Raw genomic sequence first — 19950 nt, 5'->3', positions numbered from 1 at the left:
ATATTTATCCAATACTGTTATAGAAATCGATAAACTATATGCTTTTGGTACATTGCAATTGCTATTTCTTTAGTTTATAAAGGGAATTCAGGTTATAGACATTGATATATGTATCGGTCAGAATTTAAAAAAAAAAAAAAAATGCTTTTTCATATTTGAGAATTTGTTTGATGATGTATTCAGGTAATTAGAATTTTCTTTCTTGTAATAATTCTAAAAACTAATTTCAAAATATCTATTTCTCAAACTATTTTTTTTAATCCTGAAAAAAAAAAAATGTATTGTTATAAGAGTTAAATTTTAGTAGAATTTGCTTTCACATCCATCATTTTTTTAAAAAACTTTTAAAAAAATTCTAATTTAAAAATGCAACTTTTTTTACCAACTGATTCAAATGATATCAATTTTTATGTTGTTGCTCTTAAGTAATGTTGAAATTATTTTATTATTTATTTTTTATTAGATTTCTTGATCATTTAACTAATCGCCGTCGACAAGTTGCTGAACAGCTGTCGCAAGTACCAACCTCCCCATCCATAGAATCTGTGAATGCCTTCTCTGTTAATCAAGCAAATGGCACAGCTGAACAATCACCAATTACACCAAGTAATTTTTTTATGCAGTTTTTTTTAAGAACTTTAATTTTATTTTGCAGAATTATTTTAGTGTTTCTGATCCTCAGTTACTCAGACGAAGGAATCACCACTGAAGGAACAGCATATAACATGTACTGAAACAATATGGCTGATGCATATTTAGCATGCTTCTGACTTCAGAAGATTCAGATTACTTAATTTCAATTTTACAACATAACTTTTAACAAAATAACTTTTTTTTAGAGTGTTTGATAACAAAATAACCTTTTTTTAGAGTGTTTGAAAGACATTTCAACAAATACAAGCACTAACAAGAACTCAAACTTTAAAATCATGATTATGGAATACAGCTGAAATTGCAGAAATAATGCTAGACATCCATATTGCTCTCCCAATAATATTCACATTCAGCTGTGGAATTCGCGAACTTTTATATTTCTGTTGTAAACCAACATATGCTAACAACAGTCATGTACTAAGTACAGCTTCTACAAATCAATCTTTTTTGTGTATGTACCTTTGTCATAACTTGCCTAATGAATGACTAACTATATTACATTAACTATCAACTAATTTTCAACCTTATTTTGATATGAAAATTTGCAGCGTATTGCATTCTTAATTGTTTTCTAATATACAGAATGTAAAATGCAAATGAATTAGCAACTGTATCAGTCTATTTATTGACTTAATTACTGTTTAAACATATACAGTCAGATTAAAAATGTTCTGATACTTTTGAATGTACGCATTTTTTTTAAAAAGTTTGTTTGGAAAATCTGAGTAAACTATCGAATTTTGACCATCTAAAGAGTATACAGAAACACATTTTGCAGTAAAGAGCTAATCTTTAGGACATTTAGGTGATTGACCATAAATTAAAAATAAAAATGATTTTTTTTGCCCCATTTTTTCAAAATGCTGACAGTGGTGTGCAATTTTTAGCAGTAGTTTGTTTGGTAAGCACAATAATATGTTTCAGAATATAGTATATATATAACAAAAACTATAAACGATTTATCAGAAAATTTCAAATTTTGCTGGATATTTTTTATAACATGCACAGTTTTCAACCAAGTTATGAAATAAATTGCAAAATATAGGACAATGAGCTTCAGGTAATTTTATTATATTAAAATTAAAAGTAAATACTATGGACAATCTAGAAAATAGGAATATGTATAATAAATATTTTTAGTTTGTTTTTTCTTCATAATTTTCCTTCATAACTTATATACAAATTCCATTTGATTACTATTAAATATGACAAAAGATGCCTTGCAATATCGAAGAAGCTGAATGATGAGGGATTCTCTTTAAATTGATATTTCTTAAAGTTATTTGCACAATTGAATTGTATGAAGATCAAAAATTTGCCATTTACTTATATAACAATAAAGATTAAGTGCTGAATTTAAATAACAGTAAATTAGATATCATAAATAACAATGCTTTTTAAAATGTTGGTCATAATGTTAGTATAAAAAATGATTTGGTTCATTCTGATTTATACTAGAATTTTAATTTGATATACAATATAAAATTAACAGTATTTTAACACTTTTATGTTTTGCATACTTTATAGATGTGTCAGTTATTAATGAAGTGAATATTTACTATTACTGTGAATATATTATACTATTAGTAAGATGAATTGGATTGTCAAATTTGAGTTAAATCTTTATGCACAATTTTTGACTAATTTTTGTGTATAAGAATGACATGCAATTCTGTTATTCCAAAAATCAGTAGATAGCTTTCCACATAGAGTACCGCATTGCTGTATAAAATGGCTTCACTTTTTATCAGCAATTCATGTGTTTATAGGATAAGTAAAACACAAGGCTGTCTTAAATTTGCATAATTCCATTGAAGTGGTACAAAGCTCTCTTTGTATCAATGGAATACCAAAAATTTGACTTTGTTTCCAATTGCCTAAAAGTATTAAATTTGCTTTTAAGCTCATAATGTATATAAAATTTCACATTGTTATAGTTTTAATATTTGTGCATTTATTATGAATAATGTAATAAAATATATTTTATTGAAATTTAAATTAAGTATTTAACTTATTAATATCATAAATATATGGCATAGTACTGTATTTTATTTAATACAAGTCAAGGATTCAAATTTAAAAAATATCAGTTTGTGGAAAATCCCTCATTATTTACCTTCTGTTAGAAAACAGCTAAAATTAATCTTGGTATGACATTAGTTTTTTTTCCAAATTTTAGTAATGTTCAATTGGAATTTTTATTTAAGCAGCTATATATGTCTGACTTTTAAATTATAATGAAAAATATGTTGCATTTTGGCAGTTATGTGCAGTTATAAATTTATTATTACAAATATTCATATTTCATAGAGTATTCAAAGCATTTACTTTTAATATTACTGTAGCATGTTTATAACACATTGTCAAAAATTATACTTCTTATAATTTCATTGAAAACTCTGCATGTTATAAGTAATTAACATGTGGAATAATTTGTAATTTTTTTAATAAATCCATTATATATATTTTTTCAAGTATTTATGCTATTTGTACAAAGATGCATGCAAGTATTCTGCACAAAAATAAAACCATTGAAAAAAGTTTAGTCATTTAGTCTCAGAAAATGTTTTCTGAGGAAACATTTTCTTCTTCAGTTCTGGTTAATTCTCAAGGCTTCATTAGAAAAGTAAAGTTCATATAAATTCTTACTTGGTTGGAATTTGAGGACAGTTCAATCAACTTGCCTTTGAATTTCATTATTTGAAAAAATATGTGAATCCAAAAAAATCTGGCTACTTTTTCTCAGATAGTGTATTTCATAAACATGTTTTTTGCTTATAATTATTTTACCAAGTTTATTGACTGTGGTGAATTAGTTTGTTTTTCATTATTCTGTAATATTACTGGGAATTGAAAAGATCATATCTGATTACTTTTTAAATAAAAATCTATACAAGACACTTTTTCAGTTATTTAAGATTTGATAGTGGTAAATTTTACTAGCAAAATTAAAAAAAAAAAAGAATGTAATCATATAAAAAAAGTATTTAATCTTTTTTTTTTTCTGAAGATAATTTGAAGGAATATGGAAGTGCTTCAATTATGATTTAAAATAAAAACTGAGAGAACTATGATTTAAAATTTAAAAAAATCTTACTGAGAATAATATAATAAAACTTATTTTGATGAAATTTCATGTTATTAAATATGCTGAAATTTTTTAAATAATTTGAATTTATGTTGAAATTATTCTGTTTGAATGTGCAATATTATAAGAAATAATTTTATTGTTTTTTTTGTGTGTGTTATAATGGCTTTAGTGATTATTTTGGTTTTTATTGCTAATTGTCTTAAAGAGCCAGCTTAAATGTAGATAATCTTTTAATTGATAATAAATATATTAAAAACTAAGGGCAATACAGCTTGAAAGTTTTTATTTTTGAAATATTTTATTTTTAATTTTGTAATGTATGCTGATTAAAAGTTCATTCAAAATTACAATAACTTTGGTTTTGTATGTATCTCTCTGTATATATTCCTTAAAAATGTAGAATGATTTTAGCTTTCATTGTTAGGCTATTCTTCTCCACCACAAATGGCACCCAAAAGTATTTCTATGCCTGCCAATTTATCTCAGTCTGTTGGTGATAACTCTTGTGCTCCTGTAGTCATTGCTCCACCGGCAGCTCCCATAACTTCTCCAGTAAGACCTGTCTCTATTCTTTCAGTAATTTATCGAGCAATTTCAATAATTTTATCAAGGATGCTTTATCTGTAGGGAAGAGTAATTTTCCCTCTGTTTTCTATATGTAGTTTTGATTAGTATTTAAAAAATATTTTTCTGCCTGAGCAGCATTTAAAAAAAAGTTGATATTTAATCTGTATTTTTGTTATATAATAAAAATATCATGTAAACAAACATATCATGCAAACAATTAAAGTACTTTTTCTTATTTAGCATAATAACATGCATAAAGAAAATATTGCAGTTGAGTATTTGAAAGAATTATATTTCAATATTTTGATGTATCTGTATATTTTGGATTTCCTTTAGTCTAAAAAAAGTATTTTTGAAATAATTTCTATCTTTTTGTTTAATATAAATAAATAAATAAAAGGAAAGAAAGAAAAAATAAACAAACCAGGAGATAAAATTTGATTTGTGATCTTTATTCTTAAATTGTAGAATTCTGCCAGATTTTGAACAAAATTTGTGTTTGAGAAATCCATCTGATAAATAGTAAGAAGTAGAAGTATGAAATTAATTTACTGTTTTATTATTAAAAGTGAAGATCTGCATTAAATTCCATACTAAATTTGTGTAGTTATAAATACAATGGCTCAAGTAGCAAGTTGGAATGGTATTTAGTATATGGCTTTTGCCTTAAAATAATAGATATGTATTAGATAATTTTGATTCCAATAAAAGGTCATAATCTAAAATGCTTATTTAATTTCACTCAGATAATTAAAAAGTACAAAACATGCAGTATTTTGTTAGTATAATGAAAGTTGAGGGCAGAAGACTTTTTGTTCATATTTTTTGTGATTTTTCTTTATGAGCTTATTCTTTTAAAGTATTAAAAAAAAAGAAAAAGAAAAAAGAAGATGGGATTGATTTATATATATACGACACATGCATTTTAAGGTAGTACCTTCATAAAATTTGATTTCAGCTTTGCTGCAACTACCATTCTGCATGTGCACATTAATACTTCTATCTATGAATACAGACCACAGACACCACTACGAAAGATTTCAACTATATTTATATTTGTTCATGAATATTTAAAATGCTTCAATCAGTTGAAAATCACACCAAATATGAAACTCAGAAAATAAATATGCTCTGCTATTTACTTTCTCAATGCTAAAGGTGTAAAAGTGGATGAAATTCATCAGCAGATCTGTGAAGTATATGGAGAAAACATTTTGAGCAAAGGGATGCTAAGAAGATGGGTTTGAGCATTTAAAGATGACTGCATGAATGAACATGATAAGGAATGGAATTTTTCATTACAGAAACCTTGAGGCTGAAAGTTGATGGAAAAGTAAAAGTGAATAGACAGTTTATGAACTCATCTTCATATAATAAGTTTCTTCAAGTTTGTAGAAGTGTTCTTTATAGAATTGTGATAGAACAATTATTTTAAGTTGTGCTCATACTGAAAATTTTTGATTGAGTACACACACACGCACACACGCACGCACACACACACACACACACACACACACACACACACACACACACACACACACAAAATTAGCCTATTACTTGAGCGATACAAAGATTTTTGGTGATGATTTTTGTAAGTCAAATTGTCATGATGAAACCTGTGCGATCACTGTTATACCAGAATTTAAACAACAATCCTTGAAATGGCAATATTCAAAGTTACCCAAGAAAATTTTGTTTTTCTTTTTTTACGTTATGGTGATATAATAAATCCGGGGATCTATTGTGAGAACATGAACTAAAATGTGTCATGCAATTCAAAATAAAAGGCATGTTGTGTAAGGAGAATGTTTTGCTTCATGACAATACCTATCACTTGTGGCTAATCATACTCATCAGTTGGCTGGAAACAACTTGATGCTAAGTTAGTGCCTAGTTTCCTGCATTTTTAAAAATATCTTGGTGATCAGCATGACAACAATGATAATGATCTTTATTTGTTGTGGTTGTCAAATCAGGCAGCGGATTTTTATGAGGATGGAATTAATAGCTGCTTTTCTATTAAAGTGTATATAAAGTTTTGGCTTTCTTATGAAATAAAACAAATAAAAAAAGTGGAATTGTGTAGTTTCAATTTTAATGGGGTGTTTAATTAAAAAGCACATTTTGTATATTGTTTCTGTATGATATAAATAAAAGTCAGTATACCTCAAAAATTGAAACGAAGACCTGATTTTACAATTTATCAGTATTATATCATATTAATTATGTAAAACTGTTTCAAAAACTGAACTCATTCATTATTATATAATACTATTTAGTTTTGACACTAACATATTTAGATTTAAAAAAAAATCAATATAAATTCTAATAAGAATCTTATGTATCATAATCAAGAAAAGAAAGAATCACCATGGAAAATGGGATGCAGAAATATGTTGATATTTCATACACTTCTGCGCATATCTAATTTGGAGCAAAGTGAAATCTGATAGACACAGGGCTATAGTGATATATAAGATCAACACATATCCGACAAAACAATGCTGATATATTGTAAAAACCATATGGTCTTAATTCCTGTATATTTTTATAGTCACAAAATAAAACAATTCAAAATTACAGTATTTATATATATATATATATATATATACATACACACACATATACAATGTAGAAACACATTTTTTTAAGGCAGTTTCGTAGTTGAATAGAGAAGACACTTTTGTAATTTTAAAACTTTGCTTTATTCCATCCCGGAAGGCATAAATTATGTACAAGCAAGAAACAACGAAATACGTCAATCTACAGTGCAACACAAGGGCAAAAGAGGCCGAAGAATTTTTCCTGGTGTTTAATATTATTGAGATTCTGATGGGATTCTTTACATGTATCAATTTAGAAAATGGAATTTTAGGTATATTTTAAAAGAATTTGTAAAGCCTGAAAGATTTTTATCCCTTCACTCGAAGTGTTGGAACTTGCTGATTTCAGCAATTTTACTGAGCTCATTTAGCATTAATTAAATAAAAAAGGTGGACTTATATAGAATAGAAACTAAGAGAACATTTAAGAATTAAGTTAATATGGGTTAAATTAAGATAAAAATTAGGAAATTAACTAGGATTTAATTTAGATTTTGAGATCATTATATACATACTGTGATTTTTAATATCTCTAAATCTAATATATATATATATATATATATATATATATATATATATATATATATATATATATATATATATATAATAGTAATAAAAACCAAGTTAATAGGAAAAAAGTATCAAAATTAAACCATATAAAATAAGAATCTGGCCTGAAGACTTTCTCAAGGGACACCCTCAGGCAGGGATTTTTTTTGTGGGGAATACAGACTAAAATGTCCAACAGTATTGATTCCTCGTGACCTGAAAATCCCCTGAAATTAGGCCTAAGTGATACACCATTTTTACAGAATAGAAAAGAAAACAATAAATTAGAAGAATATGACTACTATTAGCAAAAATACAATAACATAAAATAACCATATAATAACACTCAAACCAATTATGAAAAACAAAAAGGAAAGAATATACAAGCGGCAGGCAAAACATTTTTTAACATAAGCTTTCCCATTCTGGATTCTTATTTTATTTGGCTTAATTTCGATACTTTTCTTCCTATTAACTTGGTTTTTATTACTATTGTCTTGATTCATCTGTGTTTTAGTAGTAGCTACATTTGTGCTCTCTAAATACAGTGATGCTTTTTCTGTTCTTTTTTTAGTTTAAATCAGAAATAATTTTTTAGTTGCAATTCCGAAATAATTTAGTTTCATTTCCAAAATATTTTTAATTTTAGATTGCTTCAATAATAGGTTTTAATTACCTAATGCTAATATTTTTGGTTACTTATATACATTACTTTTGATGATACCTTAATTTGCTGCAGCATGTTTTAAATCACTTTGTGTTGAGGAACAAAAAAATTATATAATACTTACAGAATAAAATAAAGGAACAAAAAATTTGGAACTAAAGAGTTAATTATTACAGGAACTCTCTATGCTTTTATTTGGTCAAAACTGGGGTAAGAAGACACATGAAAAGAGATGTTTACATTTGGCAATAGGTTGAACTCAGAACTTATTTGTATAATTAGAAACCATAATATCCAATTATCTTCCTACATACCACCCTTAATGAATTACAATCATTGAAAAGTTCTACTATTGGGATCTTGCAATGAATTATTTCATAATGTGTGGCTCATTAAAAACATTTCAACAAATAAACCTGACTTAGAAAAAGTTTTTTTAATTGCTAAAAGTGCTTTCAAATGATTCATTTGTTTCGTAACCTAACATTAGGACAAAGAACCCTACTCTCTATTCTACTTCATCATTGCATTCAGTCTTCATGAGCCTAACTTTCTACTTTCAAGTAACCTTGGTTATGGATATGATAAAAAGAGACTTTATGTTGATATTTAATTTATATCATTCTTATAGTAGTTAGGCATAAATGCTCATCTTAGAAATGATTTTAAAGTATGTTTTTGACACTTGACCATGAATCAAAGTACCATGTTCTGTGTTGAGAAGTCCAAGACAAAAAGAAACAATTTTCAACTTGCACTTGGTTTTTATGCTTTCAGGACAGGGATTTTCCCATTAAGTGAAAGAGATGCTGAAGAGAAAATTACTGAATCTGCAATTCTGTTGTTTATAATATTCATTGGATCATATCAATGTCACAAAATTAATGACTGTAATAATATTTTTTTAGAGTGGTGGCAAACATGATTCACAAGGAAAAGCGTTTCCATCTTTGAATGGATTGATGAGAAGATGAATTAATTTTTAAAATAAAGGAAAATTTAATTGAGTTCACACACACACACATATATATATATATATAAACATTGCTGTCACACCAAAACCTAAAGCATTTTTTTTACAAGTTATTGCATGACTTATCAGAATTTGCAACATATTTACATACACACACAATACCTAATCTCATGTCCACAGTTTATTAATGTGAGTTTAAACTTATTCCTCTAATTCTGCATTTACTATTCAATTTCATAATCAAATTCGTAGTTTACTCCTCATATGGTATGAATATAGTGTAATTCTTATTTGTAGTGTTCACCAGGAATGCACAAATAATATTTTATGACTTTTTAGATTTAAGATAATGTTTTTCTTGTTTCATCAGGAACCACCGAAGCAAGAATCTGGATTTATTTCGAGACTTTTCAATAAATCTTCAAGCCCAAGTTCAAAAAGTACTTCCCAAGAAAACAATGCAAAAAATGGTAATTTCTTATAATTTTTGTGATTAGATTATATCTTGTTTTATTTCAAATTGAGTGATATAAGTTGTAAAGTTTCCCCTAGTAAAGATGGAATTTTTTTTATTTGTTATTTTTACCAAATAAACAATAAATATGGTATATTAGTTCTGTAGATAGATATTTTGAATAGAATTCATAAAATGGGGATTTTATTTACAAAATAATCAACATAATCAGTTTCATTTGACTCGTGACATATGTTTCTATAGGTTGATAAAAATACATGAATTGATTCTTAGAATTTATACCTTTGTTTTCCTCTCTCCAGAAAATATTGTTAAACCTGCAACAGTCAACAGTGAAAATGTAGCCTCTGTTGATGATTTCGTTCCTGAGGATGCCGACCAAACATTTAACTCATTCTTAGAAGATTCTCCGAAGAATACTGCAACAGAAAATGTTTCGGATATTCCGGATGTAGAATCTGAGAGGTATAACATTTTATACATGCTTTTTTTAAAATCTCTCTCTCTCTCTCTCTTGTTTTTTGTTTTTCTTCGGCCCTTGAAGATAAAATTTTAATTTTAGGTATATTGCATTTTTTGACTTGTGACTTCTTTTTTGTAATGTGAAGTTCTTAGAAATTTGTACACACACACACACACACAAAGAGGATAATTATGCCCAAAATTACTTTGAAGATAAAATTTTCTGTTTTACCTTTTGGAAGGCTAACTTTGTATAGCATTATTTAATTTATGCTTTTTGGTTATCATGGTTCACTGAGACAAAATATTAAATCTGTTAATCTGAAAAAATGATGCAAAACAAAGCACTTTCAACTATAAGACATTAACATTTGTATAATTGCTTATGAAAATAAATGCATTTTGGAGGAAAACTAGAATTTTTATAGAATTAATAAAAACTGCCTTTTAATGATGTATGCAACTGAAATAACAAATATCAGCAGAACACACATTTTTTGTTAAGAAAAATAAGTATTATTCCAATGTCAGTATATATAATTATTTATAATAAACTTCATACTGATTACATTGGTGTAATATGTATATATATTGTTATGGAACTTCAATTCTACTAAGTCCTTGAAGTCACCGGTGTCGCTTGTAGTGGGTGTATTTTGTGAAAACAATCAGCAGGCCTTAATAATGAACGACAACGACTTTTATTAAACACGAAGACACTAGTACATAAATGACAAATATACAGAATAGAGACGAATACAGACAACACACAGCAGCACACTACAACAAACAGTAGCCCACAAGTAGTAATTGGTAGAAATAACAACCACAGCACACAAAGCAACCAGACAGAATTCAAAAGGAGGAGTAAAATTTATGCTTCATTATACGACCTATCCAAATGTCTGCAAATCTCCACTGTCTTCTCTTTTTTAGCTATATCCAACTGCCGACTCACTACTACATGAATGGCTACTTCACACACGACTCGATGCTGCTTCCATAAAAAACGTAAGGACTCGGCACACAGCTCAGTTCAGCAATCGCTTGAGCACCACACAAAGCTTGTTCTTTGCTGGACTATTCCGCCGTTGCTTCGTTATCCTCTCGACAACTCGATACACGACTACGACTGACTACTCACTGCAGCTTGAGACTTCTGGCTTTTTATAGTTCCCAGGAGGCGGGCAGAGAATGTTCTGGATCAATCAGGTGTATCTCGGTTCCTATTGGGTAAATCGCTAAAACTCTCGAAGTGCTCAGTAATTTCTGTTGTGTCGCTAAATGTTTACCAAGCTCAAGCTCTGATCATTGACTCAGCACCCAACAGAGTTGATCGTAAAACAGTCTTTCCAGTGATTGAACTAACCATATGTGTGTATATACATATATTGTTACAAAACTGTAATATTGCTTCCCAGCATGGTTAGTTCTATCACCGGAAAGACGGATTTACAATCATCTGTATTGGATGCTGCTCGGGTGCCGAGCTTGTGATCCCAGACCTTGGCGATAAAATAGATAATGCTGGAAACTTTGATATTTTTAATGATTCGTCCAATAGAAACTGAGATACGCCCAGATTGGCCCGCCTCCCAAGAATAAGAAAAGGACAACAGTCTCAAGCTGCAATGAACCAGATAGTGAATTCAGTCATGAATGGAGTCGCAGTCAAGTATCGAGTCTTCGAGAGGATAGCAAAGCAACGACAGAGTGCCAGCATTGTGTGGACCCAAGCTATTGCTGAGCTGAGCTTTGTGCCGAGTCCTGTTGTCTACTGTGGAAGCAGCGTCGTGTCGTGTATGGAGTAACCAGTCGTTTAGTAGTGAGTCAGCAGTTGAATACAGCTAAACCGTGGAGACAATGAGAACTTCAGCTGTTTGGAGAACTGTAGAGCGAAGCTCCGAGGATCCCCTCTCCTGCTGTATTCTGTCTGACCACTTTGTGTGCTGTGGTCGATTACTACTTGTGGGCTACTGTTTGCTGTAACGACTGTTATGTGCTGTTATGTGTTCGTCTCGATAGTAAATACTTGTCATCTTTGTGTTAGTGTTTTCGTGTTAAATAAATGTCATTGTTGTTTTCTACTGAGCCCTGCTGATTGTGTTTTCACGCTATACAGCCACTACAATCGAACCTAGTGATCAGTAAATATATAGCGCATCTACTTGGTTTAAATAGAGTGTAAGTTGAAAAATATAAATTTTTCTTGAGACATTAATAACATTTTCAAATATCCACTAGGTACATTAAATAGAATTTTAAAAATGTTTGACTAGAAGTACTAAAGCAATGAACTGACTTATAAGGTTTTTAAAATGATATTTTGTTATTAATTTTTTATACTAGAATCCAATTAAATTACATTTTTGTAAAAGTTTGGATTTACATAATTTTGAAACCAAGTTGATATATCAATAATTTAAAATTTTTTATAAAATGCAATTTTTAATTTTCTTCCTTCCAAAGTAGCCGATTATGTTTATGCATATTTAAAATGGGAATATTGCAGTAATAACTTAATAAAGAGCTAAAAATCCTTTACTATTTTATATATTTGTTTCTAGTGAGGATGATATTGGCAATCCTATGGTTGCTGGTTTTCAAGATGAATTGGATCCTGAAGATGTTGCAATTAATGTTAAAAGTCCTGTTATTCATGAGGTTAAAGAGGTTCCATCAGATCATAGTAGTGAAGATGAACAGCCCACATCACTGAAATCAGCAGGTATGTTTAATTTTAATGTAAAAATTATTGATATTAAACTGCTACTGTAACATTTTTTTCATTATTATTGTATTATGTATTTTTTTACTTAAATACATGAATTTTTCATAAGATTTTACTAGCTATTTGTTCACATAATAGCTAATAAAATAAATAGCTGAACATGCACATAATGAATAAGACAAATAGCTGAAAAATATACTCAATTATTTTCATTATTATTAGATTGATCGAGTATGAAATCGATGTTTGTTTGTTATATTGAAGGCTGAATTATAATATTGAGATGACTGCGAAATTCATATCAATAAGGAAAACACAGAACTAGTTATACCACTGTGATACTAAATATTCATAATATGTTCATTAATTTTTAGCATCTTTTTTTTAAAATCTATCTTTATCTTAAAAACTCTATTAATACTTTATTGTAGCAGTTAAAAGAAAAATTATTTTTATAATTAACAAGTCCATAACAACTAACTGAAGTTTTGTAATAATAACCATGTGAAATCATTGATGTTAAAATGGTTTTTAAGGATAAATTAAATACGGTTGAAGTATACTTGATATATATCGAATAGCAAAAGGCAATCTTAATTATGGCGATGCTGTTGATGGTTTTACTTTTTTTTTAATTTGGTTTAATTTAATTCTACTTTTAAAAGAAATTAGGATTAGTCATAATTTATCAGTTTGTTGCTCATGCTATTTCTTTTACTATCTTGAGAGTAATTAATTTAATACACACTGTAGAATTTTTAATTTTAAAAGTATCTCCTTCTTTTATATTCTTTTATTAAATTTACCTTATTTCATATTTGAAAAGCAGACATACAGGACTGACTTTTTAATTCACTTCCATTGTGTTTGAGTTTTCAAGTTTGTTATACTTGTGTAGTCATGATAACATACAATTTTAATATTTACAAAATTTAATTATTAGTTAGTCACTTAATTTTAATAAAATTTGATGTTGTGTCCCAATAGTAAATTTTTCAGAAAAAAATTGTTTCATGGTTCTATTTCTATTTCTGTTAATAAAGAAGAAATTGTGTGGGTGCTGTTGTGTCGTCTTATGTGTAATTGTGTTAAATGTGTGTAGGTTGTTAAATAAATGATCAATGCTATATAGTATTGATCATTTATTACACTTTTATTTTTTACACACTAGTCATTTATTGCACATTGATCACTAATACACTTATACTAAAGTTACTAAATTGTGATGCAAATACAATTTAAAAATTTAACAAAATGCACCTTATAATGATTTTTAAAAAATTTTAATTATTTAAAAATTTAGATTTTGGGATTTTTTTATTTTTATTTTGATAACTACCAAAAACATTTTTCTCAAGCAGTCTTCGAGACACAGCCTATTACAGGTCAAGACAGTCTGTCCAAATTTTTGCCATCTGACCTGTCCGGTGCAGTAGTTTTCCATTTGTCCCTGTGTGTTTTAGATCCAGCCACGTGGTGGATAATCCCCCTCTTCATCATTTCCTTCTATTTTAAAGAGCCCTTTTCCCTTTTCTTTTCTTTTTTCTTTTAGTTGGGAATGTATCATCATCTTTAAATGTATAATTCAAATATCTAATTCAAGATGCTTTTACTATTTTGATAATGTCAAGTTTGCTGTATTTTTAAAAAAAGTTTTATGATTATGTATTTTTCACATGCTATTTTGTCTTAGTGGCTCAAAACATTACGATTTTTCTTTCGAAAATCCACATCATATCCTCTTTTATTTTGTTTCCAAACAAAATCACCAATTTTTACACTTTTTGAAAATTTGAAAAATTATTTTTTAACTATTTTAACTGTTTTACTTCTTTTATTAACTAATTGGATGACTCATTTCATTTTGGATATGCATGTTTTTGAATATCCACATTGAAGAATTTGAGTATTATATGCAACTTTTGTATCAAATTACAGTGCCTTTGAATAATATGATTTAATTCTTAAGTTTTAGAAGTTATAATTATATGCTTGTATGACAGGCGCAGGCACTATAATTCGGAGATTAATGATACCAATTTATTGATCGTATAATTCTTCCTGAATTTTGACAATTTAAAAAAAAATTATTATCATAATTTTCAAAAATAAATTTTAGTTTTGAACCATTCAAACCATTTTTATTATTTCATTCAATATTTGATTATGTCATTTTCTTCTATTGTTAAAAATTGATCATTATTTCTATTAGTTATATGAGGAATATGAAAGTAAATTTAAAGTGCATGGATAATAACATATAATTAACAGGTAGATTACCACAACAGTTCAATGGTATTTTGGAATTTGATTGCATTAGAAATTTTCATATACATAATGAGCAGAACATGTTTAAACTTTTAAATAACTATTCTCAAATGCCTGTCATAATTTAATGTTTGAAATTATTTTTAAGGAAATCATGAAAAGAAAATGAGATTTGATTGAGGGGATTTAATTGAAATTAAATAAAACTGTATTCCCATTTAAACGGCTATTCCTGACAAAACAGCCAGGCTAACTAGTAGCCCAAATGCAATATTAAAGAAAAATGAGTTATATATGTGTTAGCTTGCAGGATAAACAATTAGACCTAGAGTTGAAAAATTTAGCATAGATATATTACTTTGAAAAATAGAAATGAGCACCCCAAAGTGATTATTTTTGTAATTTTAATTAATTATACATGAAATCATTATTTTTTTCAATTGTACCAGTATAATTGCCCTATAATTTTAGTCTTTTTTAATTACTTTTTAAATATTTTTCAAGCTTTATTTTACAACAATGTATTTTCATTGTTATGTTAAATAATTTTCATTACTCCTATACATCTTGGGCTTTTCTTACATTATTGAAATGATGAAAATATAACTTATTTTTTCCATGTAGAGTAGATTTCTGCTTAAATATACTTTCAATAAAGTTTTGTTTTATATGCTTTAAATTAAAATTGAAGCAGTGATGAAAATTTTTAGTGTTTCCATTTTTAAACATTGTTGTTCTTCCTTGTAAGGTAATTGGATTTATAAAAATATGTTATCATTCTAATATCTAGAAAATTGCTGTCTAATTTTAAAACACTAAATGTTTTGCTGAATAAGACATTTTTATTATATATTCTTTTAAGATATTATTTAAATTCTCAAAACATATAGACCTTTAATTCTCAATGATGCTACTTTGTTTCTTTACATTTTTAATGAGCATATTTAGTTTTAGCAAGAAAATTAATATATTATTTAGTGGAGACAAGTAAACTCATGTAGAATGATATCATTTTTCATGCAATTTTGTTTAATTTAAAAAAAAAAAATTATTTCACCCCAATTTTTTTTTATTAAAATGTAAAAATTAAATAAATAAATAAATAAAGCAATATTTGACTCTTTTCTACTTTTTCACCTAATTTTAGAAAAAGAAGCCGAAGAACCTATTTCCATGGAACAAACAGTAAGTATACTGTACATTCTACGTATGACTTTTGTAATTAAAAATTGGCTTGTTCAAATTGTATATAATAGAGCTTAAGTTACATATTAAATTATCTTGATTCTTTTTATTATCTTAAACTCATTTGTATTTGAAAATGTTGCTTTTATTGTTCCTAGTGTATCAAATAAAATGTTGCCATGAGTAGTTTCTAATCTTTTAAATGCTATTTGGAATACGAACACATTTTATTTCACTTTCTCCAACTAATTAATTTTTTGTTCACTTAGTGTGCTTATTATTATTATTTTTCCCACTTTTATTTATCTGAAAACTCAATATGCAAAAGTAACAAAATAATATTTTTTTAAAAATGTGTTTTTAAAGTAGTTTCATGAAGTACTGCAATTGAATGGATGAGCAATTTCTTCATTTTAGATTATGTAGGAAACTCAAGACAGATGAGAAAGTACTCTAAATTCATTCTTTCATTATGTGAATGTGCTATTTAAGCAATAAATTGCTAAGGATGAAAAGAACTTTTTTTTGTATTTTATAAATATATATTAGCAACTAAACATTTTGTGCCATTGTTATGAAAAGTATAATGTTTATTTTCATAGCTAAAATATTGTAGTTGCTTTATTTTTATGTACTGTTTAATACAAAAATTAAATTATATTGGTAAATGACATATTGACTATTTAAATAAACTTACTACTAGACAATTCTAAGACTTTTCTTCTTAATGCCGTCTTTTTTTAACTGTACAAATGTACTTATTTATAGACAGCAATTTGTTTGCAGGTTTTTTTTAACACTTTTATTTAACTTATTTATAAAAATTATAATCTTTTTAGTGAGTTTTTTTGCATCCATATCTTGATGTGTTAAAGTTTTGAAATTTTGTGAGCTTAATATATTCTCAAAGTTTCATTATTTTAATAATTTCAAAACTTGTCAGTTAATTGACTAGTTTAATTGTTTTTTCTTTATTCCATTTAATTGAGAATGAATGCCTAAAAAATTGATTTTAAGATTCTATAATATTTATGATAATGTATTTTAAATTGAAAATTAGGAAATAAAAAGTAATTCAAACAAACAAACAAATCTTACTCATTAGTGTTCCAATACAATTGAGTTTTTAAAAACATTTTTTTAAGTTTAATTTTTATTTTAAATTTCAGATTTCTCTAGAGAAGGAAGAAGATTCTTCTGAAATTCAGTCAACTGCTTCCCCGGTCACTATGCTAAGTTTAGAGGCTGAGGACTTAAATATTTTGGAAAATATGTACGATTTTAAAAGAAAGACATCCAGTGAAACACCCAGTGGTACTTTAAATTTAAAACTTATATATTTTTATTCAGTAGTATTATTTGTATGCATTGTATATATGAATAAAATATTATTTGTAGGTATTGCAAGATATTATAAGTCCTTCAGTTTAATTCTTCTACATTTTAATTAACTAGAAAACTGAAAACAAGCATTTAAACTTTTAATTGAGAGCACTTGCTTGTATGGAGAAATGGAAGTGAGAAGTTAAGTCAGAAGTTATTTTAAACATGTCTAGTAATAAATTAAGTGTGAAAAAGGAACAAAAATGAACAAAATACTTTTTTATAGGGATAATTTTCAAATTGATTAGTTGGCATATAAATTATGGAATACATTATTCCTAATTTGCGAGAGGGAAAAGTGATCATGGAACATTAATTTGGACTCTTGTAATGTATAGAATATTTTGGACTCCATTTAATTGTTTCCATTAGTTTGAACTCTTGTGATGTATAGATTATGATCTTTATCTGTTATCCTTTAAAAAATTTTGCAATTTAGGCAGATTCTACCTTTTAAACTAATGATATTAGATTTCTGACACTTCCAAAAAGTTGTTTACATTTTTGGATGATTAACAAAATATCTTTTAAGCTTTGCTGTTCATTAGCAGCAAACATTTCTTCTTTTTTTGATAACTTGCTAAACGGTATAGATTATTCTGAACGTTTTAAGTAATTGCAGAGCATCTGAGAATAATTGAACTCATTACAAAATTATGTAAAACAGAAATTGGATAAAATGTTGTTCTTAACTTACAATAAAATTACATATGTGATAAATCACAATTGTTTATATATATTCAAGTGACATTTGATTGTTTGGCATCGTATTTGCTAGTATTTGGAGTATTATAGGTTAAATAACATCTATGATATACAACTTCAGTTTTTGTAAATTTTCTCAAGATATCTGACAAAGGAGCCTTTTACATAAGCTTACATTAAAAAAAAATCTAGAGATTTAGAAAAATCAAGGAATCTGAAAATTATGATCAGTCCATATGCTGAAGAGATACTCGTCTATGTAGTTATAGATACTCATTGATTAGTGTTGTCATTTATGAATTTTTTAGAGAAGAAACTGTTAAACATTTTGCTTTCTAACTGGATATAATAATTATGTACTTTTAGAGAATTGTTTTGTATCATAAATTCTGAGAATATCAAATTTTTGAAAGAAAAAAAAATTTTAGGTTTTGTGTTAATATTATTTAATATACATACATATGTGAACAATAATAATGACATTGTTCCCATTTTTTTTCATACTTTTGCAGTATGTACAGTAATTCTTTGGCATTTTATATGTTTCTAGTGATTAAAATAAGATTTATGGGAAGTCACCATTCAGAATCTAATAAATATAAATCATAAACAATATTGCATATCTCTGTTAAAATAAAAATCTTGCAAAATAATTTTAAATTTCAGTATCTCATTTTCATAAAGAATATTTTAAAGTTAAAAAAAAGTGGAACTTTAAAGTACTTTCAAATAGTTTAATGCATAAGTATATATCTAAAAATAATATTTTATTCATAAATACTCTATTTACAGCTAAAATCTTATCCATAGGTACAGTATCTGCAAATATTTATTGCACTCAAATATGGTTTATGAAAAATGCTGATTAAGATGAGATGCATGTTTAATTTATGAAATATATCGATAAACTCTAAATGAACAAAATATATAATCTATTGGAATTAATATCAAATAATATCATTAATAATAATATCATAAAATTAATATCAATTAATATCAATATTTGATTTTTCTGCTTTTACTTATTTTCCTTCATTATCATTTCATTTTGTATTCATTTACAACCTTGCTACTTTTTTGAAAAATCAAAAACTTTTAATATTTTTATATTTGAAAACACTAAAATAACATATACTTTTAATTAAATTAATATATAGTGGAACAAATTTTATATTTTTTTTCCAAAACATATTTTCAAACTTTCTGATTAATTTTAATCATTGATGTTATTTTTTGTTTCAAAGCATGCAGTTTTGTATCTAGAATTCTGTTTAACACAAATGAGATACTAAATTGATGCTCTAAAATTTTTAAATCTTTTTAATGTGGAATTATAGTTCCCAGCCGTTCTTCACCCAGTGCAACACCAGAAGGTTCTGAGGCTGTGAGTGAAGATTCTAGTTCAACTAAGACGAAGAAACACAAACATAAAAGCAAAAATAAGGTAATATATATAGTATTTTATTTTAATTAGTCTAAATAAAAAAATTTCTTGATTTCTTTCCCCATGAGTGTAAGCACAAATATTTGCAGTAAAGTAGAAGAATCAACAGCAGCACAGTTGTTCTAACAGACGGTCATATAATTTACTATATATTATAGTAATTGTAATTTGTACTGTTTTCTTCATTTTTTTT

The 19950-nt window shown here is 26.9% G+C and overlaps 1 protein-coding gene across 3 annotated transcripts in view; it reads left to right on the top strand.

The window, feature by feature from the left end:
• The window catches only part of LOC129981183 (rab-like protein 6), a 33412-nt gene that overhangs the window by 12866 nt on the left and 596 nt on the right, over positions 1-19950 (top strand). For all 3 annotated transcript variants that reach the window (XM_056091914.1, XM_056091915.1, XM_056091913.1), the window contains exons 9-16: positions 464-606; positions 4170-4297; positions 9475-9574; positions 9882-10044; positions 12609-12769; positions 16188-16225; positions 17395-17539; positions 19651-19757. In XM_056091914.1, the coding sequence (XP_055947889.1) occupies positions 464-606; positions 4170-4297; positions 9475-9574; positions 9882-10044; positions 12609-12769; positions 16188-16225; positions 17395-17539; positions 19651-19757 (985 nt within the window). The remainder of the gene's footprint in view (positions 1-463; positions 607-4169; positions 4298-9474; positions 9575-9881; positions 10045-12608; positions 12770-16187; positions 16226-17394; positions 17540-19650; positions 19758-19950) is intronic.

This window comes from Argiope bruennichi, chromosome 8 (genome assembly GCF_947563725.1).
Source record: "Argiope bruennichi chromosome 8, qqArgBrue1.1, whole genome shotgun sequence".
Taxonomy (NCBI): domain Eukaryota; kingdom Metazoa; phylum Arthropoda; class Arachnida; order Araneae; family Araneidae; genus Argiope; species Argiope bruennichi.
This window is presented reverse-complemented; position numbering and strand designations above follow the sequence as displayed.